Below are 23,546 nucleotides of genomic sequence, written 5' to 3'. Positions count from 1 at the left end.
TTTTTTTTTTGGTCACACTAATAATATATTGTGTGTCTGGCTTTCCACAGATTATGAACCCTGCTCTCGTGAGTGTGCAGCATTCGGGTTCCGCTGGCAGCTCTCCAGCACAACAAGACACTCTGAAAAAGGTAGCCCAATTAATTAGTGTTATTATCTTTGCCTCCAACAGCAATGGACTGTTAACCCTCTGTTAGTGTGGCAGTGCTTTGGACATGGTTGGTAACATAACCAGGGGTTTGACATACCCCACCACACTAACGAAGGGATTATGGTTTGCTTGCTTTTGTGCAATCCTTCCCAGGCTCATAAACATGGCTTTTGATTCTGTTCATTTGAGTAAAGTCCTGTGTTCTGTGGCTAAGCTGTCATTTGTATGTGCATGATAGAAATCGATGTGGACCGAACACAAGGCACCGGATGGCCGCACTTACTATTATAACGGTGAAACAAAGCAATCAACGTGGGAAAAGCCTGCAGAGTTGAAGACACATGCTGAGGTAGGCAAAACAAAAGAGTTCCTGAATCTTTTTTTCCCTTTAACCCTTTTTTCATGAATTACTTTATTTTTGGAAGAAGCAAGGGTAGAAAATTTTCATCAACTTTGTAAGAAATGGTGATTAAGTTTTGATTTATGACCCCATGCACGTGGAGCGAAAGGCGGGGTTAAGCATTTGGTTCACTTCTGTCTGTCTGTCCTTTCTACAAACATCCGTTTATGGTCGAGGAACATCTTATTTAAATTGAATGTTTATTTTGAACACGAATCAGAAAGCTAACCTATAGTTTAACAGTACTTTGGCTTGGAATTTGGCCCGATTGCGCATGCGCAGAAAGGAGTGAGATATTTATCCTCGTCGGAGGAGAGGGTATTGCATTTGAGTCCGTTTGTCTGTCTGTCTGTCTGTTTGTTCGCACAGAATAAATATGATTTTCTTTGCAATTTTCTTTTCAAAACTTTGCACCTCTATCTCCGAAAGATCTGCATAGAAAAAAATGAGACATGGCTCATTGTAAAGAACTCTCCATGGGGAATAACATATGTTGATGATTATGTCTTAGGTTCCTCCATTATGACGTCGTAATTCGACAAGTACAAAACTTCATCCAATCAAGATGAAGTTTTTACCTCCACGACCGAAGGTGGATGGCAGTTATGTTTTCACCCCTGTCTGTTTGTCTGTCTGTCAGTCTGTCAAAACAGTCTGTCTGTTTGTTGCTTGCAAAAGTGAAGACTTTTCTAGTATATTGGTCGGTTGCGTTTGCTATTCTGTTTGTCTGTTTGTCTGTTTGTTTGTTTGTCACCGTCCCACAGGTCACAATTCTAAACTGATCGTCGTGAAACTTCACCAAGTTGTAGAGGTCGTCACAATTGAGAAGCCTATTGATTTTGAGGTCAAAGGTCATCTGGAGGTCAAATTTCTAAAATCACCATTTTAAATCTGATTGACTTGAAAATTGAACAGCATTTGCATATTGTCACAAATTGTGAAACGAACTGTTTTTAAGGTCAACTATTTGCTATTCTGTTTGGGGGTGGATTTTGCAAGTATCGTGCTCTGCATGACGTCTTCTTGTTACTTGCAAAATCGAAGATTTTTCAAGTATATTGGTCGGTTGCGTTTGTTATTCTGTCTGTCTGTCACCGCTCTACAGGTCACAATTCTAAACCAAAGGTCACGAAACTTCACGAAGTTGTAGGGGTCATCACAATTGAGAATCCAATTGATTTTGAGGTCAAAGGTCATCTGGAGGTCAAATTTCTAAAATCGCCATTTTAAATCTGATTGATTTGAAAATTGAACAGCATTTGTATAGTGTCACTAAATTGGAAAACTCTTTTTAGGTCAAAAGGTCAAAGGTCAACTCGAAGTGAAACTACCAAGATCATAAATTTTCATCTGAAAAACCATCAATTTTTTATCTGATTGACTTGTAAATTGAACAGCATTTGCACATCGAGTCACTAAATCCGAAAACCAACTTTTTTAGGACAATAGGTTAAAGGTCCTCTCGAGGTCAAACTTCCGAAATCATGAATTTTCATCTGAAAACCCATCAATTTTCGTCTAATTGACTTGAAAATTGAACAGCATTTGTATAGTGCCTCACTAAATTGGGAAACCAACTATTTTTGAGGTCAAGAGGTCAAAGGTCAAACTTCCAAAATCATCAATTTTAGTCTGAAAAACCGCCAATTTGCATCCGATCGACTTGAAAATATAACAGCATTTGCATATTGCCTCATTGAATTCGTAAACAAACTTTTTTGAGGTCAAAAGGTCAAAGGTCGGCTCAAGGTCAAATTCCAAAATCATTAATTTTTTCTTTTGAAAAATCTTCAATTTTCATCCGATTGACTTCAAAATTTAACAGCATTTGCATAGTGCCTCAGTGAATTGGGAAATAAACTATTTTTGAGGTCAAAAGGTCAAAGGTCAACTTTAGGTCTTCTAAAATCTTCTAAAATCATCAATTTTCATCTGTAAAATCGTCTCTTTTCATCCTATTGACCCGAGCTTTGATCAAGATCGTCAATTTTGATCTTGATGAAATGGACAATTTGCTGTATCAATGGAAACCTTTGGAGGGTGGGGGGGGGGATTTTGCAAGTATCGTGCTCTGCATGACGTCTTCTTGTTTGTCTGTTTGTGAACAAGATATCTCAAAGTTGTGGACGGATTCGGGCAAAATTTGGCGTTGGGTATGTCACAAGAATGACATGATTAGATTTTGGTGAAGATCTGGATCCGGATCCGGTTATTAGAATTTTTAAAGTGATCCTTCACCATTGGGAAATAGAGTCAAAAACGACATATAGCAGGTTATCGCAAAAAGTTATCGACGGATTTGGACGAACCTTGGTAGACAGGTTGTGTGTGTGACAAGGACTAATCGATTCCATTTTGGTGAATATCTGAAAATGGATTCGGATATGAGAATTATTTAATTTTTCTAAGTGATGCTTCACCATTGATAGATCGGGCTAAAACTGATATATAACCTGATATTTAAAAAAGTTATGGACGGACTTTGACGAACTCAGTGGACAGGTTGGGTGTGTGACAAGGACAAATAGATTCGATTTTGGTTAAGATCTGAATATGGATTAGGATGCGAGAATTGTTTCATTTTTTCAGTGATTCTTCACCATTGAGAGATCGGGCGAAAGCGATACACAACATGATATTCTAAAAAGTTGTGGAATGTAAAAAAAAAAAAAAATCACTGTTCAAGTCTGAATCCACATCTGGCCAATAAGTGGGATACAAAACAGAAACTGCTCAACCTTTTTTTTAATGTAGAAAGCTCCAGGCACGGACTATGTCGTCCTCATCGAAGCCAGTCCTAAATAAAAGAGCTGCATTGATAGAAAAGTAAAGAAGGAGAGAATAGTCTAAGAGTTTTTGAGAAAGCAGAAAATCTGCTTTTTGAAAAGGGGAAGATCACAAGTGTTTGGAAAGACATCTGAAGGTAAAGAGTTCCAGAGTTTGGCAGTGGAGGGGAAGAAACAAACATCATAATGGCCCACCCTTGAGTTGCCAATGGCCACACAATAATCATGAAATGTAGTGGCTGTCGAGTATTCCGTAGTCTCGGAGGTATGCGCTCTACCAAGGGCCGTTCTAGTTTTCCCTGCAACCGTTGGTCCGATTGACAGGAATTTTTCACCATAGGTGCACCTACCTCCTCCTGCAGAATTATTTAATGATAATTATGATGTCATAGGTCACGTGGTAAGGGCATCATCTTGGAAAAACGAAAAACGTTGCACCTCTATATCTCCGAAAGCGCTGCGTCGAAAAAAAAAAAAGAAGAGACATGGCTCATTGTAAAGTCCTCTCCATGGGGAATAACATATGTTAATAAAGATGTCATATGTTCCTCCATTATGACGTCATAATTCGACAACTACAAAACTTCATCTGATAAAGATGAAATTTCATGAGCATCATCTGTGGAGAAATTTTAGGGTGCCAGCTTGGGATCCTAGAATTCTGGGTTTGAATTCCGGTCGATTGCTGAATTAATGCCAGGGGGGTTGACTCAGCCTGTCATCCTTCTGATGTCGGCAAATTGAGTACCAGTTCACTGGTAATTCCCTGCATGTCGCAAGATGCGACTAACAGGGTTGGCGGCTGGAAGGGCATCCGGCCATAAAACATTGCTTCAAAAAGGGGACCACGGTGCCCAAAAAAAGGCCAACCCCTGCTCTGCAGGGAAAAATGGCCTTAAAAGGTGGTTCATCTACGGAGAAATTGGTGGAGAAAAAAAAATGATGGTGCAATCGGTTGGTTTTGCCGCCATTTTTTAAAACACAAAAGCCTTAAAACCACTAAAAACACGTCCTGGCGAGGGTCTGCAAGCTCTGATTTCTCTTGTTTTGTTTTTTTTCTCTGCCTGTTCGGCAGTCAAACAAGATTGAAAATCATTCCAAATAGGAAACTTGCTTTTAAGGATGTCATAAAGGACACAAACAGGCACTAAGAACTGATGTTACGTTTTACATACAATGGTGAAAATGCACTGTTTGTGTTCGCCGAGCTTGTCTACATCCATAACGACACAACATATACAGCAGTAAAATTCTGGATTTTTTATATGACAGTTAAAGTCTCTTTTATTTCAATACTGTTGTGTAAGACTGTAGCAATACTGTTGTGTAATGCGTTAAACTTTCGTAATTTATTTGTATACTACTTTTAAAACCATAATTTTTTTCATTTGAATTATAAATGTGGACATTTAATGGGGTATGGTGTTCTATGAACTCTAGTTTGAGCTGTGTTTCGTTGAACCCATTTGGAAGGATGGCGGATTTACAATTATCTATGAATGAAAGATTTTTTGATGGATATGTTGGGGAGGGTGGAGGGAGGGGCACCATCTTTATGTCATCCTGAAATTCACATGAAACACCCATCCTCTTGTTTCCCTTTGATGTCACAGCTGTTGGTATCATCCTGCCCATGGAAAGAATACAAGTCTGATAGTGGCAAACCATACTATTATAACTCGCAGACCAAGGAGTCTCGCTGGGTCAAACCCAAGGATCTGGAGGATCTTGAAGGTATTGGGTGTATTTGTAATGGCTGTCCACAAGGTTGTATATTTCTGCATCTTTGTTTTGTTCATATTTCATGCTTTCTAATGATGTTTATAATGATATTAGGCTGCTTTCCTGATTGCTTGTTTATTTGCATTTGCAGCTCGGATTAAAGCGAATGAAGAATCGGAGTAAGTAGTGTTGGGTGCATTTTGATTTTGTTGGGATCTCTTTTGTTCACTCATTGATTGTTGTGACCTTTTTTCTTTGGAAAGATTATCCTTTGTCAAATCCTAATATTGTCCCTTTTCTTCCTTTGATGTAATTTCAAATTTAAACTTGATGATTGTAATGATTTTTAGCTCACCTGGAAGATGTTCAGGGGAGCTTATGTGATGGCGCGTTGTCAGTCTGTCAGTCCGTAAACACTTGAAACTTCTTGTCTGAAACCGCTGATGGGATTGCGACCAACTTTGGCACAAATGATATGTGTTGTGTTGTGATTAAAGTTTGTTCACGGCATTAAAAAAATTTCGGGTCTAAGGGCGTCTACTGGGGGTCAAAGTGGATCCAGGTTTGACCCCCCCCCCCCATCCCCCAAAATAGGAGTTTGCTTTTTCCTCTGAAACTACACACACTATTTCGATGAAACTTTACCACAACCTTCACCACTTGTGATGTACCAAAGTTTGTTCACGGCATAAAAAAAAAAAAATCTGCCCCTTTGGGGGTCTATGGGGGATCAAAGTGGGTCCAGGTTTGACCCCCCTAAAATAGCTATTTGCTTTCTTCTCTGAAACTACACACACGATTTCGATGAAACTTCACCAAAACCTTCACCACCTGTGATGTACCAAAGTTTGTCACGGCATTAAAAAAATCTGCCCCTTTCGGGGTCAATGGGGGGGGGGGGGGGGAGGGGAGTTGCCCCCCCCCCCCCCCAAATCGGTGTTTGCTTTTTTCTCAGAAACTACACATGCAATTCTGATGAAACTTAACCACAACCTTCATCACCCATGTTGTACCAATGTTTGTTCAAGGCATTGGAAAAATTGGGGTCTGAGGAGGTACATGGGGTTAGAATGGGGGGTAGGGTAGGTCCCCCAAAATAGGTATTTTTTTTGTTTGTTTGTTTAAAGTCTTGTGACTATGTTAGTATGATTCTACATGCTGCCCTGTCTTCTAGCAAGCATTGAAATTGGTTTAAAATACCTTTAGTCAGTGCAGTATACTGTTTATTCCACCAGGGGTGTTGCCCCAATGTTTTTCTTTGCTGACAATGGGCTTTTTTTGTTGTTTTTGTGACAGAGTTAATTTTTATGTACAAGGGTTTTTAAAATTTGACATGTATGTTTGCTTTTTGCGAGGTAGTCCAGTTTTCTATCAAACAAGCACACAGTAATATTTTTAGATTAACTTTCGAGGCTATTTATTCTTTAGTGTTGTTAACCTGCACCCGGGTGTTTCGTGTGCTGAAAATCATGATGATGGGTAGCAACTGAGATGACGAAGACAGCAGATAATTATAATTTTGTGAACGAAAACATGTAACCTATTGAAAAGGACTTTTTATTCTTCGTTCTATGGATTTGCTGATTATGTTCACAGAAGTCATGCCGACAACCACTTGCCATAGAAACTGGACTACCTTTTCTACGTGGACGATGAGGCTGACAGAGCTCAAAATTAATGGCCTGTTAATTGGGGTTAGCTGTCAATGCTAAATCCCTGTTCTCTTTTTTTTTTTGCTTCATCCATTTTGCTGCTTAATACAGAATTTACAGAGTGAAATTCTATAAAACTTGAGGTCTAGTTATAAATAGACAAATATATTTGGAGAGCAGCGGTGATCTCGCTTGACCTCAAATAGTTGCATGCATGCAATCCCAGTATCGGAATGATGATGAGAAATGCAAGTGCGGGACACTGCTGACTGCAATCATTCTCACTCGTCTGGCACTGGTGCTTATCCCCCCTCCCCCACCTCCCCTCCCTCTTTACCCATCACTATTTAAGTGAGGTTTGGGAGTATGCTCCGGTTGAGGACTGTCAAACATGTGGTGAAACTGCAAACGCCAACTTGCAATGCCGATAATCCCTGAATGGGAGGGCAGGATCTTCCAGGAAACCTTTTTTGTTCTTCCTCGTTCCATAGATTAGCCATCACAGCTATGCCGAGGAAATTGAAAGCCCGTTTTATTTTGGGGTTTTTTTCTTTTCTTTTTTTTAGCATTTGCACAAAGGCAGGGATGAAGAGACCTAAGAGTTTATTTCCTACCATGACCGGTGCCTAATACGTACCCCAGACTGTTTGATCAAAAGGAAAAAAAAAGTGGGAGGTGAAAATTATTTTTATTTTGATCTTCCTCTTGGTGTGCTGTTGTATATTATTCGCAATTCATCTAAAAAGGTTGTGATTAATATCCCATTAACAATCTTCTCGCTCACTGAGTGTACAGCTAGGCCAGTATCTATACGCCGCCTAAATGTATTTTTCCCATTCACAAAATCTGTTTATAATTTTATTTTATTTGCAATTACACAAATATTCGTATTCCCATCAGCGAAGAGATATTCTAGTATATATGAAATATATTCTAGTATATATATGAAATATATTACAGTGTATATGTTGATATATATTCTAGTATATAACACTGTGTTCAAAAAGTATCCGACCTTTATTTTTGGTGCGTAAAAAAAAAAGAAGCTAGTGAGGCGTTGATTGGTGCACGTATGTAGGCGATCCTAATGCGCGCGCGTGAATTTTTTCCCACCTGCAGAAGCTGTCATTCTACGGCAGACCGCCGATGAGTGAGGACATGTAAGTGAGCGCCGTCGGATTTTCGTTTTTGACAAAATGACGGAAAAACTTGAACAACGCTACTGCATCAAATTTTGTGTAAAGCTTGGCGATTCCCAAGTGGAAACGATCCGCAAGATTCAACACCGTTCATTCCATTATGAAGGAGGATTTGGGCTTCAGGAGAATCTCAGCGAAGTTCGTACCAAAGATGCTAACGATTGAGCAGAAGCAACTCCGTTTGGAGATCGCACAGGACATGCTGGAGACTGTGAACAGCGATCCCAGCTTCCTCAACACAGTGATCACTGGCGATGAGTCCTGGGTTTATGGGTACGACCCAGAAACCAAGTTGCAGTCATCACAATGGAAGCATCCAACATCCCCGAGGCCAAAAAACACAAAATTTGATGGAGTAGCGTTGTTCAAGTTTTTCCGTCATTTTGTCAAAAACGAAAATCCGACGGCGCTCACTTACATGTCCTCACTCATCGGCGGTCTGCCGTCGAATGACTGCTTCTGCAGGTGGGAAAAAATTCACGCGTGCGCATTAGGATCGCCTACATACGTGCACCAATCAACGCCTCCCTAGCTTCTTTTTTTTTACGCACGAAAAATAAAGGTCGGATACTTTTTGAACACACTACGTATATATATGTATATATATATATAATTATATATATATATATAATTATATATATGTATATATATATATATATATATATATATATATATATATATATATATATATATATATATATATATATATATATATATATACAGTATATATATATATATATATATATATATATATATATATATATATATATATATATATATATATATATATATATACATATGTGTGTACCAAATTATGAGATGATATAGATGCACTACCAGTCAAAAGTTCTAGAACACCTCAATTTTTCCAGTTTTTATTGAAATTTACGCAGTTTAATGTCCAGTGAATAACCTGAAATGGTACAAAGGTAAGCAGTAAACTGCTCGAGGTTAAAAAAAAATGTTTAGGTCAGCAAAAACGGAAAAATAGTGTAAATTGCACAGTTATATTGTAAAAAAAAACCCTTCTTCAGGTAACAAGTAATGGGTTAACAATTTACAGCTGTTCTGCAGCAATGTAAGTAAATTAAGCCTTGAAAGTTGATGCAAACAATTTCTACAGGTGTCCCAACCTCTGCTGATTACTCGATTACAAACCCCGTCTGTATAAAAGCAGTATTGGAACAGACTGTTAATACACCCTCTGAAGTATTATTTGGACAATATTGCACTGCAGGAAGTAGTATATTGGAAACTGGAGGAAACTCTGACAGGAAGAAGTCTGGCAGACCCAAATCCACAACAGAATCAGAAGACAAGTTTCTGAGAGTCAACAGCTTGCGTGATAGGCGGCTCACAGGACAACAGCTTCAAGCACAGCTTAACACTGGTCGAAGTAAGCAAGTCTCAGTTTCAACTGTGAAGAGAAGACTTCGAGCTGCAGGTTTGACAGGTCGAGTGGCAGTAAGAAAGCCATTGCTAAGATGGCAAAATAAGAAAAAGAGGCTTGCCTGGGCCATGAAGCACCGCCAATGGACTACTGAAGACTGGAAGAAGGTCTTATGGACCGATGAATCAAAATTTGAAATATTTGGTTCATCACACAGGGTTTTTGTACGCCGTCGAGTCGGCGAAAGGATGGTTCCTCAGTGTGTGACACCAACTGTCAAACATGGAGGAGGAAGCATGATGGTCTGGGGCTCTTTTGCTGGATCCAGAGTCGGCGACTTGCACAGAGTGACTGGCACCCTGAACCAAAAGGGCTACCACATCATTTTGCAGCGCCATTGCAATACCCTCTGGTATACGCCTCGTTGGTCAGGGGTTCATCCTACAGCAAGATAATGACCCTAAACACACCTCCAGGCTATGTCAAAACTACCTTCGAGGAAAAGAACAAGACGGTAGGCTTCAAATCATGGAATGGCCAGCACAGTCGCCAGACTTAAACCCCATCGAGCTGGTTTGGGATGAACTGGACAGAAGGGTGAAAGCAAAGCAACCTACCAGTGCAACACATTTGTGGGCACTTCTGCAACAGGGTTGGGAAGAACTTCCCGAACAATATTTGATTTCCATTGTAGAAAGAATGCCACGAGTGTGTTCGGTGGTTACATCTGCAAAAGGTGGCTCCTTTGCTGAGTCAAAAATTTTAATTAAATTTTGTTAAACAAAATCATTCTATGATTTCTTTTTTTATCTCCAATTGTTTATTTGTTCTTTGTTTAATTTCAGAGTACATTGAGACATTAAACTGCGTAAATTTCAATAAACACTGGAAAAATTGAGGTGTTCTAAAACTTTTGACCTGTAGTGTATATATTTATATTCTCGTGTATATGAAATTACATTCTACTATATATGAAAATACAGTCATTTGGTTGTTGCAATCACGCTTGTGATGTGGATTCCATTTTCACCGTGTGTATTCTTGGTTTTGCAGGTTTAAAATGTTCAAAAGAGAAGCCCATTCCCCACTCCTGACATCTATAAAAGCCTTCTTTATGAATGTCCATCAATGCCTTTTTGTTGCAAATCGATGATTTTTTTTTTTTTAAACATATTATCCCTAGTTTGAAGTATTGTTTTTAAATATCCATTTCCGTTGAAACTTCTGTAGTTTTTTTTTTTTTTTTTTTAAATAATAGAAGGAAACAAAATGTGATCTGAAATAGCTTTCCATGTTTGTTGACTAGAGGACAAAATGAAGTACAAAATGCCCTGGATCTGAATGCTGCTGCTGCTGCTGCTGCTGCTGCTGCGGCTGCCGCAGCTTCTGCTGCTTCTGCTGCTTCCACCGCCTCCGCTGCTGCTGCTACTGCTGCCATTGCTTCCACGACTGCATCTGCTGTGCCCGTCACAGGCACTCCACCGAGTACAATGGCTCCTTTAGCAGCCATTCCTGCAGCCGCCGTAGCCGGTCCTGCTCTTGCCTCAGCTACAAACACACCGGGGACCATGAGCACCACATCGCCATCGGAGAATGAGGAGTCACCAGCACCAAGCTCTGTGATGCCCGAGGCATCTCCTGGTCCTGGCGATCCTTTGCCTGCTGTAGTGCCTCCTCCGGTAGGAGTGGCGGCCGCCCCAGTTACTCCCATCCAAAAGCCTGAGCAGCTGCCGACAGTGGAGCCTGTTGTAGAGCCAGTAGTCCAAAGGTTTGTGTTGCAGTTTCCTCGTTTTTGCTTTTGATGTTTTTATTACCTCCTCTGCCAAAGGTGGATGGAGGTTATGTTTTCACCCCTGTCTGTGTTTCTTTGTCTGTTTGTTTATGAACAGGATATCTCAAAAAGATGTGGATGGATTTGGACAATTTGTGGAGAGGTTGGGAATGTGATGACTAAATCATTACATTTTGGTGAAGATCCGGATCTGGTTCCAATATTTTTTAAAGTGATTCGTAACCATTGGGAGATGGGGCAAAAAAACTACATATGGCAGGATATCTTAAGTTGAAGACGGATTCAGACGAAACTTGCTGGACAGATTGGGTGTGTGACGAGGAATAATTGCTTCATTTTCGGTGAAGATTCGAATCCAGATCCAGATCAGATAATGTGTTTTTGAATGATTCTTCACCATTGAGTGATGGGGACAAAAGTGTTATGTATATATACTGAAACGCAAAAGAAACTTACCACCTTTGAAACCTTTAAATATCAACAATAACACTGCATTGTAGTAAATGTGTGAACTTATTTGTGGACAATAGTGTCCTCACTGTCAGACAAAACGGTCACGGATGGTCACTTGAACCTTCAATGGTCACTTCATAGCACAGCTGTTGAACAGCCGTTTTGACTGTCAGTGATTAGCCAAGGGGTACGGGATGATTTTGATGAGCTGCACGTGATGTCTTGATATTGGCTTTAAAAAGGCCAGTGCAAAATGGGCATTTTGACCGAAAGATTTGACCATTTTGACCAACTTCAAAAAGACCGAAAACGCAAAAGAAACTTATCACTTGTTTGAAATGTAATAAAATTGTAACAGTTCAAAATAAAACAAACCAACAATTGCTAATTGAAACATTGGCATTTTATTGATGACATGTCAAGTTTTTGACCAAGATACACCATCTCATCAGTTTGTTCTACAGTACAGAACAGCACAGGGTGCAATGTCAGTCCCCTTTCAATAGCGTGTGTGGCCACCATTGTTTTGGATACAGGCAGTGCATCATCGGCGTATACTGCCTACCAGTCTTTGGATGGATTGCTGCTGGATTCTGTCCCACTCAGTCCTCAATGTCTGAAGCAGCTCTGCCCGTGTCCTGGCCCTGCCAACTACGCGTCTCCCAAGCTCATCCCACAGGTGCCCTATGGGATTCAGGTCAGGGGAGAGCGCAGGCCACTGCATGGTGTTGATGTTCTCGCCTTGGAGAAATGCAGTGGTAAAGCGAGCAGCATGGGGACGAGCGTTGTCATGCTGAAAGGTTCTCAGTTCTGGGTGGTCTAGCAGGAATGGCAGCAGATGAGGTCGCAGGATGTTATCCACATACCGCTGGGCGTTAAGATTCCCATCCACAACCACCAGTGGCGTCCTGTACCGGCCTGATATGGCGGCCCACACCATCACACTTGGGCCACCCCACCTGTTGGCTTGACGCACGCAACAATCGGCATATCGCTCGCCAGTTCTTCTCCAGACACGCTCACGCCCATCAGGACTGTCCACACAGAACCTTGACTCATCGCTGAAAGCGACCTCGTTCCACTGCGCCAAGGTCCACCGCTGATGCTGCTGGCACCATCTCTGTCGGTTGCGGCGATGGGCAGCCGTCATCACGGGGCCTCTGTATGGTCTTCTGGCAGTCAGACCATAGTCATGCAGTCGTCTTCGTGCAGTATCATTGGAGATCCGTGGGTTTGCACGCCCCGGAGTTTCTGCTGCAGTGCGGGATGCTGGACGGAATCGATCCGCAGGTGACTTCGGACCATTTGCCTGTCCTGCCTTGCAGTGGTGACTCTTGGCCTCCCTGATCGAGGTCTGTCATCTGCAGAGTTGTGGAGGGTGTCTCTGTCCACCAGGGCCGATATCGTCTGGTGTGAACAGCCAAGGCGACGTGCCACCTCACGGTAGCTCAGTCCGCCTTGCAGCATGCCCAGGGCACGCTGCCGTTGATCCCTTGACAATCGTGGCATGTTGATTGAAATGCCCATTTTGCACTGGCCTTTTTAAAGCCAATATCAAGACATCACGTGCAGCTCATTAAAATCATCCCGTACCCCTTGGCTAATCACTGACAGTCAAAACGGCTGTTCAACAGCTGTGCTATGAAGTGACCATTGAAGGTTCAAGTGACCATCCGTGACCATTTTGTCTGACAGTGAGGACACTATTGTCCACAAATAAGTTCACACATTTACTACACGCAGTGTTATTGTTGATATTTAAAGGTTTCAAAGGTGGTAAGTTTCTTTTTGCGTTTTCGGTCTTTTTGAAGTTGGTCAAAATGGTCAAATTTTTCGGTCAAAATGCCCATTTTGCACTGGCCTTTTCAAAGCCAATATCAAGACATCACATGCAGCTCATTAAAATCATCCCGTACCCCTTGGCTAATCACTGACAGTCAAAACGGCTGTTCAACAGCTGTGCTATGAAGTGACCATTGAAGGTTCAAGTGACCATCCGTGACCGTTTTGTCTGACAGTGAGGACACTATTGTCCACAAATAAGTTCACACATTTACTACACGCAGTGTTATTGTTGATATTTCAAGGTTTCAAAGCTGGTAAGTTTCTTTTGCGTTTCAGTATATGTATATATGTAGACAAAATATGACAGACAACACTTGATAGACAAAGGATTATTTATTTATTACGTACGTAAGGAGAGGAATGTTTCATCACAGGCAAGCAGATCTCTGAATCCCACTCAAACTGCATGAAATATATATACAAATTGTTTTAATACAAAAAAAAAGGCAGAAGGTAAGCTGGAGCATGAGATTGAACAAAAGCTGATGTAATGGACCCTTGGCTTCAATTTTTTTGGACAAGGTCAAACCACAGATAAGCATGTTTTTGCCAGTTCAGCACAGAGAAGCAGTTCTGCTCAGCATCTGTGAAATGGCTCTCAGCCAACCCTACACAAACAAGCATTTTTCCTTTGGCCTGGCTGAACTGTATCACATGATGCATTTACCCCACATGCTTTTCGGCCATGGCTGTCTCTGATTAGTCCAGAGTTTACAATTATTCATTTATACCCCGACATATATATATATATATATATATACACACACACACACACACACACACACACACACACACACACACACACACACACACACACACACACACACACGTATGTATATATATATATACACACACACACACACACACACGTATGTATATATATATATACACACACACACACACACACACACACACACACACACAGTGTGTGTGTGTCGATTTTTTGCTTTGTGATGCGAGCCGAGATCTGAGTTACGAGCGAGCGAGCTTGGATATAAAACACGTAATCGTCGAAAAACATGAGCGAGGTGTGCGTGTTGTCGACTTGGCGAGGCAGTACGATCGTAGTACTTCTACGATATGTACGATTTTGAAGCAGAAGGAGTCGATAAAGGCTATAACGCCAGCCAAGGGCGTTAAGATTATTTCAAAGCTCCGGACCTCTGTCCATGAAGAGATGGAGAAGTTGTTGTTTGTGTGGTTGACGGAGAAGCAGCTCGCAGGAGATACCGTGACCGAGAGCATCATCTGTGAGAAGGCACGAGACATTTACGGGGATTTGGTGCAGCAGACGGCGGGAACATCAATGGACGAGGCATCGGAAGAGTCATTCAAAGCCAGTCGGGGATGGTTTGATAATTTTAAGAAGAGGACCGGCATTCACTCCGTCGTCAGGCATGGTGAGGCAGCAAGCTCGGATGTGAAGGCAGCTGAAGATTTTATTATTACTTTTGCCGAACTGATAGAAGCCGAAGGGTACATCCCCCAGCAAATCTTCAACTGTGACGAGACAGGGCTCTTCTGGAAAAAGATGCCGAGGAGGACGTATATAACGGCAGAGGAGAAGAGCATGCCAGGCCACAACTTGTTCAGAGTGCCGGCGATAGCTCGCCTTCTCTTTGTGGAAGACACGGTGAGATCCTTAACATCCAACAACTAATGGGATGCAAACGGTGCGCCCAGTTTAGCGGTACACACATTGATGAATCACCCTGCCTGTGAAACACCGACATGACAGGTTATAGCTGGGTCGGGATTCAAACCCAGGCTGGACAGTTTAGAGTCAAGTGTGCGTACCTCCAGTCCAGGCCATCCTGCCAACATGTATGCTGCATACAGGTGAAATATAAAGCGCGAGATATTTATATATATATGTTTCAAAAAAAATTGGTGTGGTTTTTGGGGGGCTGGAACGGATTAATAGCATTTCAATTCATTTTAATGGGGAAATTTAATTTGAGAAACGAGCAAATTGAGTTACGAGCTCGGTCACAGAACGAATTAAACTCGTAAGTCAAGGTTTCACTGTATATATATATATATATATATGTGTATGTATATATATATATATATATGTATGTATATATATATATATATATATATATATATATATATATATATATATATATATATATATATATATTAGGGTGGTCCAAAAATTTGAAGATTGGATTTTCATTTCTTCACAAGCCTGCCCCTATTCCTATTGAAGAAAGTAGTTTGTGGTGAAAATTTGAGCTTGATTGGACAATATTTAGAGGTTGCTCAAAATGTTGACAAATTTTAATGAATAATAAGATACAGAATTTTTAGCATCATACATCAATTCATAGATAATTATCTATTTTCAATTACTCAAATTATTTATTATTGTTGGCTTGCACTTGTCTTCAATGGTATGACCAAGAGCTTGTGCAAAAGCACTGGCCATAAAACTTAGCACGCCGATCTGAGAGATTTACTCTGTCCAGAGTTGCCACTATTGCTGGAGTGATCACCTTGATGGGAGCCTTTTTCGCCTGTTTGGCAGAAGATGGACTTTGGAGTTTGAATTCATTGTCCTCTGAATCGGAGCTTTCAATCTCAGACTCATCATCATCATCATCAACCACAGCCGATGTTGATGGAACAGATTGCATTGCTGTTAGTCTCAGCAGCATGTTTCTTCTTTCTTTTATCTTCATTTTCAAGCCTGATACGCTTTCTGTTCTCCTTCACTGCCAGAGTGTTGTCCACAGATCCCATACGTGAACTTGAGGGATCCTCATGCTGCATGATAAGGAATGCTTTGTCTTCTTCATTCGTCATTTTCTCAAGCGCACCATTTGGTGAGATATCGAAGAGGGATTGAAGATCATCTTTGAACATCTGCTCCTTCACTCTATAGTTTTCGAGTGTCTTGGTTCTATTTTTCTTTACCAGTTTGTAGGCATCATACAACTTCAAAAGTTGGCGCTCACAGGAATCTACTCTCTGCACTGGAATTCGTGCTTTCTCCCAGTTTGCACACACAGCTTGTACACTAAGTTTGGCACTTTCATGAACTGTATGGTGTTCTTGTATGTGATGGTACACCATTTTCTGCAATGTGTGTCCTTTGGTTGGTAGTCCCCCACATATTATTTCCTTTTCGGACTTACCCAGCAACCAAACTGTGGAAGAGCTGCGAGTTTCTGCCATCTGAAAAAAACAGGATAAATAAAAAATGTTATTTTTTGAGCAACCTCCTCTAAATAAGTTCCATTTGACCTCATATTTGGTTCATATGATCTTTATAAACATAGGAACAAGGGCAGCCTTGTGGAGCATGTATATATCTGTGGAAATATTACATATATCTGTGGACCACCCTAATATATATAGGGGCTGCAAAAGTAGGTATACAGTAATGAAAAACAAAACGTGCGCACAAAACGTATTTTATTGATTATACAAGCATATCAATAATAACATATCAATAATAAACATATCAATAATAAACATATTAATCCCTCAAATGTTCAAACTGTTTGCCCCCGGCATTCACACACCCCACTAGTCGAGTGTGGACACCCATGCACACTCTGGCACAAAGGTCTTTATCAGCATCAATTTCCTGGCAAGCCTCCCGTATGAACTGAATCATGGCATCAACAGAACGTGGCTTGCATGCGAAAACCCTGTCTTTTACACATCCCCAGAAAAAGAAGTCCATAGGGGTGAGATCCGGCGAACGTGGTGGCCAGTCAACGGCTCCCCGACGTCCAATCCACCTGTTGGGAAATTCTTTGTCAAGTAGCGCACGCACAGTGAGTGCGAAGTGCGGTGGCGCCCCATCCTGCTGAAAGTAGAAGTCGTCCTGCTGCTGTTGTTCGCGTTCCTGTGGTATGATTGTATCCGTCAGCATGTTCAGATACACGTGTTGATCGACAGTCCTGTGCAGAATGATAGGTCCAACGACACCTTTGCAGGACAGGCCAGCCCACACTGTCACCCCAGGTTGATTGAGCTGTTGCTCAATCGTGACTTTAGGGTTTTCAGTACACACAATTGTGCCGATTAACGGCACCCGATAGCTTAAAGTTTGCTTCATCGGACCACACGATTTTGCGCAGAATACTGTCACCCTCTCGTTCCTCGTTCAGGATGGCTTCGCAAAATTGTAAACGCCGATCCAAGTCATCCTCTAATAAACCATGTATCAATTGTGGCACGTACATTTTAAGTCCTGCACGGTGCATCAAACGACCCAACGATCTGCGTTCAATACCCAATTCAGATGACGCCCTGTTTTTCGATTTCTGAGGGCTCTGGGTAAATTCCAGGGCGACTTGCATTGCATTCTCTGGCGTTGTCACGGTGACTGGTCGACCACTCTTCGGCGAGTTGTGGATAGACCCCGTCCTCTCAAATTTGTCACGTATCCGGTAAATCGTGAGCCTCGTTGGTGGAGGCGATGCAAATGTTTCTCGCCACTGCTCTCGCACACGTTCACTATTCTCTGTCTTCCAGTACTGTTTCAAAATCCATTTGCGCTCCTCGTCCGTTGAATTACCAGCCATCGTTAAATTTCCACTTCACCTGCAAATAATAGATGTATTATAGAAAAAATTACCAAAAAAAAATATAAAAAATGGTAATAATGATTTTAATGAATTAAATGAATTCTAGTATTAAATGAATCCGAGCACCACTATAATAATAATAATAATAATAATAATAATACATTTATTTTATATAGCGCTTTTCAAGAAGCCCAAAGGCGCTTTGACAGAGTACAAAAAAAACAAGTGCAAAAAGACAAAATCAACAGGTAAATTAATCAAAGCAAAAGGAAGGAGAAGGAGAAGAGATAGTCAGGGGTTAAATGCTGTGGGTTAAATGTTGAATGCAGTGTTGAACAGGTGGGTCTTGAGTGATGTTTTGAATGTGGTGAGTGAGGAGAAGTCTCTGATGGTGTGAATGGTGTGAGGTTGTGAGTTCCAGAGGGTGGGAGCAGCGATGGAGAAGGCGCTGTCCCCCCAGGATCTGAATTTGGTCCGCATGGGGGGGGGGTCAGGAGGTTGGTACCAGCAGAGCGGAGGTTGTGGGTGGGAGTGTGTCTGGTGAGGAGGTCAGTCGGGTAGGATGGGGCCAGGTTATGGAGGGCTTTGTAGGTCAAGAGGAGGATTTTGTACTGGATTCTCTGGGGGATGGGGAGCCAGTGAAGCTTGTAAAGGACGGGGGTGATGTGGTCACGGGTCCGGGAATGGGTGAGTAGACGGGCAGCGGAGTTCTGAATGTATTTGAGTTTATTGGTGATTATTGAGGGTGAACCAAAGAGGAGGCTGTTGCAGTAGTCCAGACGGGAGGTGATGAAGGCGTGGATGAGGGTTTCTGCAGCCGTGGAGGAGAGGGATGGACGGAGACGGGCGATGTTTTTCAGGTGAAAGAAGGCTGTCTTTGTGATCTGTTTAGTGTATTTGTCGAAGGAGAGGGTTTGGTCAAAGATGATGCCAAGATTCCGGATGTGAGGGGAGGTGTATACTGGGAAACCGTCGATGTTGAGGGCAAAGTTATGGGTGGATTTGGTGAGCGTTTTTGGGCCAATGATGATTATTTCAGATTTATCATAGTTAAGTTTGAGGAAGTTGATTTGAAGCCAGGATTTTATTTCAGTGATGCAGTTTGTCAGGATAGAGTGGGTGGCGGTGGAGATGGACTTGGTGGAGATGAAAAGCTGGATGTCATCGGCGAAGCAGTGGAATTGGAGACCATGACGGCGGATTAAGTGACCAAGGGGCGACAGGTACAGGATGAAGAGGAGGGGGCCGAGAACTGAACCTTGGGGGAGGGGAGCAGTGGGGGATTTGCAGTTATTGATGAAGATGAACTGGCGTCTGTCGGAGAGGTATGATTTGATCCAAGAGAGGGCAGTGCCGGTAATGTTAAAGGTGGTTTCAAGTCGGGTGAGGAGGATGGTGTGATTGATGGTGTCAAAGGCGGTGCTGAGGTCGAGGAGGATGAGAATGTTGAGGTTGCCAGCGTCAGAGGAGAGGAGAAGGTCGTTGGTGATTTTGAGGAGAGCAGTTTCAGTACTGTGGTTGGAGTGGAATCCGGATTGGAATGTTTCATACAGGTTATTGGCAGAGAGGTGATGTTTGAGTTGAGTGGCTACAGCGCGTTCCAAAACTTTTGACAGAAAGGGTAGGTTGGAGATGGGTCTGAATTTTTTAGGGTGTCAGGGTTGAGTCCACGTTTTTTCAGAATGGGGGTAACAGCAGCAATTTTGAGGGATGGTGGGACGATGCCTGTAGACAGGGAGGAGTTTATTGTTGCAGTGATAAGTGGAGAGAGAGCAAGAAGGGAGGCCTTGACAAAGCTGGAGGGGATGGGGTCAAGAGTGCAGGTGGCAGTTTTCATTCCTATGAGGAGTTCAGAGAGGTCAGTTGGGGAGAACTGAGACAGGGGTTGGCAGGATAAGGGGGGGGCAGGTGGTTTGAGGGGGAGCAGGTGCGGTGGTGGTTAAGCTGCTGTAGATGTTGTCAATTTTGCTTTGGAAGAATGAAAGGAAGGAGATGCAGTTGTCTACTGTGAATGACTGGGTGGTGGTGTCCAGGGGGCTGAGGAGTTTGTTTATTGTAGAGAAGAGTGCTTTTGGGTTTCCAGAGCCAGAGTGGATAATTTGAGAGTAGTAGGCGGAGCGGGCGTGGGAGAGGGCATCTTTGTAGTGTTGTAGGTGGTCCTTGTAGGCTTGGGAGTGAATTGTGAGACGTTTTATTGCGGAGTCTTTCAAGTTGGCGAGCACGAGTTTTCATCAGGCGGAGTTCAGGGGTAAACCAAGGAGCAGAATGGGTGAAAGAAACTGTTTTGGTTTTTATAGGTGCAAGCTGGTCAAGGCAGGAGGAGAGAGTGTGGTTGTAGTACTCAGTGAGGTCAGAAGGGGTGTGGAGGTCAACGAAGGGAGAAGTGGACATTTTTTCAGAGAGGGTGGATGAGCATGAGGTAGGTGAAAGAGCGTTTAGCTTACGGAAGTTGATAGTGCGATAATGCCTTGGTGCTGGGGTGGGGATGTTGATGGTCATAGTGATGGCTAAGTGGTCAGAGAGGGTGAGGTCGGAGCCAGAGAGATGGTGCAAAATTAATCCAGTAGAGCAGACAAGGTCCGGAATGTGCCCATGGTTATGGGTAGGAAAGTTGACATGTTGAGTGAGGTTAAAGTAGGTGAGTAAATCAGTGAAGTCAGTGGTTATTGTGGAGTCAGTGGAGTCCATGTGGATATTGAAATCACCGAGGATGAGGATTGAGGGGGAGAGGGAACAGAGCTGGGTCAGAAAGTAGGAGAAGTCAGACAGGAATGATGGGTGTGGTTTGGGAGGGCGGTAGACGACAGCCATGACTGACTGCGTGTGACCAGAGAGTTTAAAAGCCAGGTGTTCAAATGATGGAGTAGATCAGATGGAGATGAGGCTGATCTTGATGTCCTGTCGGTGAATTACGGCAATTCCACCACCTCGGCCCTCCAAGCGTGGTTTATTGATGTATGAATATCCATTGGGTGTAGTGAGGTTGAGTGAGAAGTAGTCCAGAGGTTGTTGCCAGGTTTCAGTGAGACAGAGAAAGTCCAGTTTATTATCCAGAATGTCGTCGTTCAGGATGAGGCTTTTATTGTTGAGGGACTGGGTATTGAACAGGGTGAGGTTGATGTTGCTTTGTACGGTGGGGATGAACTCAGGTGATTTAGCGAGGGTTTGCAGACAGGATAAGACAGACAGACATTATAATACTGGTAATACTAAGTGGCTAGCCTAAAGGCTAACCCCCGCTCTAGCGGGGAAAAGTGGCCTTAAAACCGATCATTCATTCATTCATAATACTGGTATAATCCTTACTCTGTGTGTGTGTGTGTGTGTGTGTGTGTGTGTGTGTGTGTGTGTGTGTGTGTGTGTGTGTGTGTGTGTGTGTGTGTGTGTGTGTGTGTGTGTCTCTGTGTGTGTGTGTGTCTCTCTGTGTGTGTGTGTGTGTGTGTGTGTGTGTGTGTGTGTGTATAAAGCTCAGCTTACCTTTTGCTGCACCAAATAACAGCAAAACGGAGTTGAGTAAAAGGGTAAAAATTCTACAGATGCTGTGATAAGTAACTACCTCTGCCTGTTTGAAAGAGAATAGACGTCTGTATCAATTTTTGAATTAAATTAAAATCACGATTTATATATGTATGTATGTATATATATATATATATATATATATATATATATGTATGTATATATATATATATATGTATATATATATATGTATGTATATATATATATATATATATATATATATATATATATATATATATATATATATATACACATACATATATATATATATATATATATATATACACATACATATATATATATATATATATATATATATACATACATATATATATATATATACATACATACATACATATATAAATCGTGATTTTAACCATTAACGTGATTTTAACGTGATTAAATTAAAATCACGATTTATATATGTATGTATGTATGTATATATATTAGGGTGGTCCTCAAATGTAAACATTAACTTTTCTAAAGTGCTTTTCCATTTTTTTATTACACCTGTAGAGAGAACAAATTGGGTAAAATTTCATTTCATTTTGAAAACTTTTACCACTGTCACATGGCCCCTGCTAATCTGCTAATCAGCACTATACAGAAATTATTTCGGTTTGTTTCAGTTATGATGGCGAGTGCAAGTACTTCAAGAAGAGCAACCAGAAAAAAGAACCATGTGTGGCTGATAGGCTGCCATCTTGAAAAACTACCAGAAACTCGGCTCCCATCTTGGCAAGAGATTCTGCAGCGATACTTTATGTTACATCATGCTGAGAAATTGGACATAAGCAGTGCTGCAACAACTGTTGTTTGTGAGACATTATGCATCTGGGAGAAAGCACGGATCCCCACTGCAGATGAGCGGAATATCATTGCAAAACTAGAGAGAAAAGTAGAACAATACAGATCCATCCTGAAAGGAAAGAGCCGGCGATCTGTCCCTCAGATAAAGAAAGAAGAGCAGTTTCAAACCGGTCGACGTGACTTATTTGACATTGCTCATGTTGATGTCCTTGATCTGATCAAAATACCAGAGGACCGTGAATTCCTTAAGGCACAACGGGAGCCAGGTCGACGGGGCTTTAGGGTTGGTGTTGACAAGGTGCTAGCAGGAAAAGAGGAGCAGACACATCAACGCGACAAGGTGTTGACTGAAAGAGAGCAGCATGAAAAAGAGAAGCAAGCAGCCCGAGAGGAGACTCTTGAGCTAGCATCATCAACAGACAGCAGTGCTGAAGCCAGTGATCATGACGACTCTGCTGTTCTATCTGCTTCAAAGAGGCAGAGCCGAAAGCGTGCAAGTAGCATTGTTACACCGGACCTAACAGCAGCTCTCGACCGCACCAAGGTTAGCGATCGATCAGCTGTTCACATCTTGTCAGCAGCAGCCTCTGCTCTGGGACACGACCCTTCAGAGTTGGCCATCAACCACACATCGATCAGGAAATCCAGGCGGATCCAACGGAAGAGAATTGCAGGTGACATCCAGGCATCCTATGCTCCAAACACAAGTCTGGTGGTTCATTGGGATGGCAAGCTCCTTCCAGACGATGGGACTAAAAAAGTTGATCGCCTTCCTGTCATTGTCAGTGACCCACAAGGAACTGGAAAGCTTCTGGGTGTGCCAAAGCTGCCAGCAGGAACTGGACTAGCAACAGCTGCTGCTGTTATGCAATGCCTCGAAGAATGGCATTTGCAAGACATGGTGGCAGGTATGAGCTTTGACACGACAGCCAGCAACACTGGTTCAGCACTTGGTGCATGCACTATTTTGCAGAAAAAGCTTGGACGACCACTATTACATTTTGCATGCCGGCATCACATTCTGGAACTAGTGGTAGAGGCAGCAATGGCAGCATTCAAACCATTTCTTGGTCCATCAAAATGACCTGAGATAGCCGTCTTCAAGCGTTTCCAGTCAAACTGGATTTCCATTGACCAAAGCAAGTTTAAGCCAATGATGCCTGATGACCTGGACTCTGTAGTTTCAGGTGTATTTTTAAGTTGCAAAGAAGATGTCGTTTCATTCTGCATCCAGAAACTGGAATCGGGCCAACTACGAGATGACTACCGTGAACTTCTTGAGTTGA

General features: G+C 42.1%; 1 protein-coding gene across 1 annotated transcript in view; it reads left to right on the top strand.

Moving 5' to 3' along the window:
- Positions 1-23,546, top strand: part of LOC137434524 (pre-mRNA-processing factor 40 homolog A) — a gene marked incomplete in the record, with an annotated part of 142,717 nt that overhangs the window by 26,330 nt on the left and 92,841 nt on the right. The window contains 5 exon segments of the mRNA XM_078772825.1: positions 51-131; positions 390-500; positions 4,951-5,071; positions 5,211-5,238; positions 10,607-11,068. Of these exon segments, the coding sequence (XP_078628951.1) occupies positions 51-131; positions 390-500; positions 4,951-5,071; positions 5,211-5,238; positions 10,607-11,068 (803 nt within the window).

Source organism: Myxine glutinosa, chromosome 1 (assembly GCF_964187855.1).
Source record: "Myxine glutinosa chromosome 1, kmMyxGlut1.1, whole genome shotgun sequence".
NCBI lineage: Eukaryota > Metazoa > Chordata > Myxini > Myxiniformes > Myxinidae > Myxine > Myxine glutinosa.
This window is presented reverse-complemented; position numbering and strand designations above follow the sequence as displayed.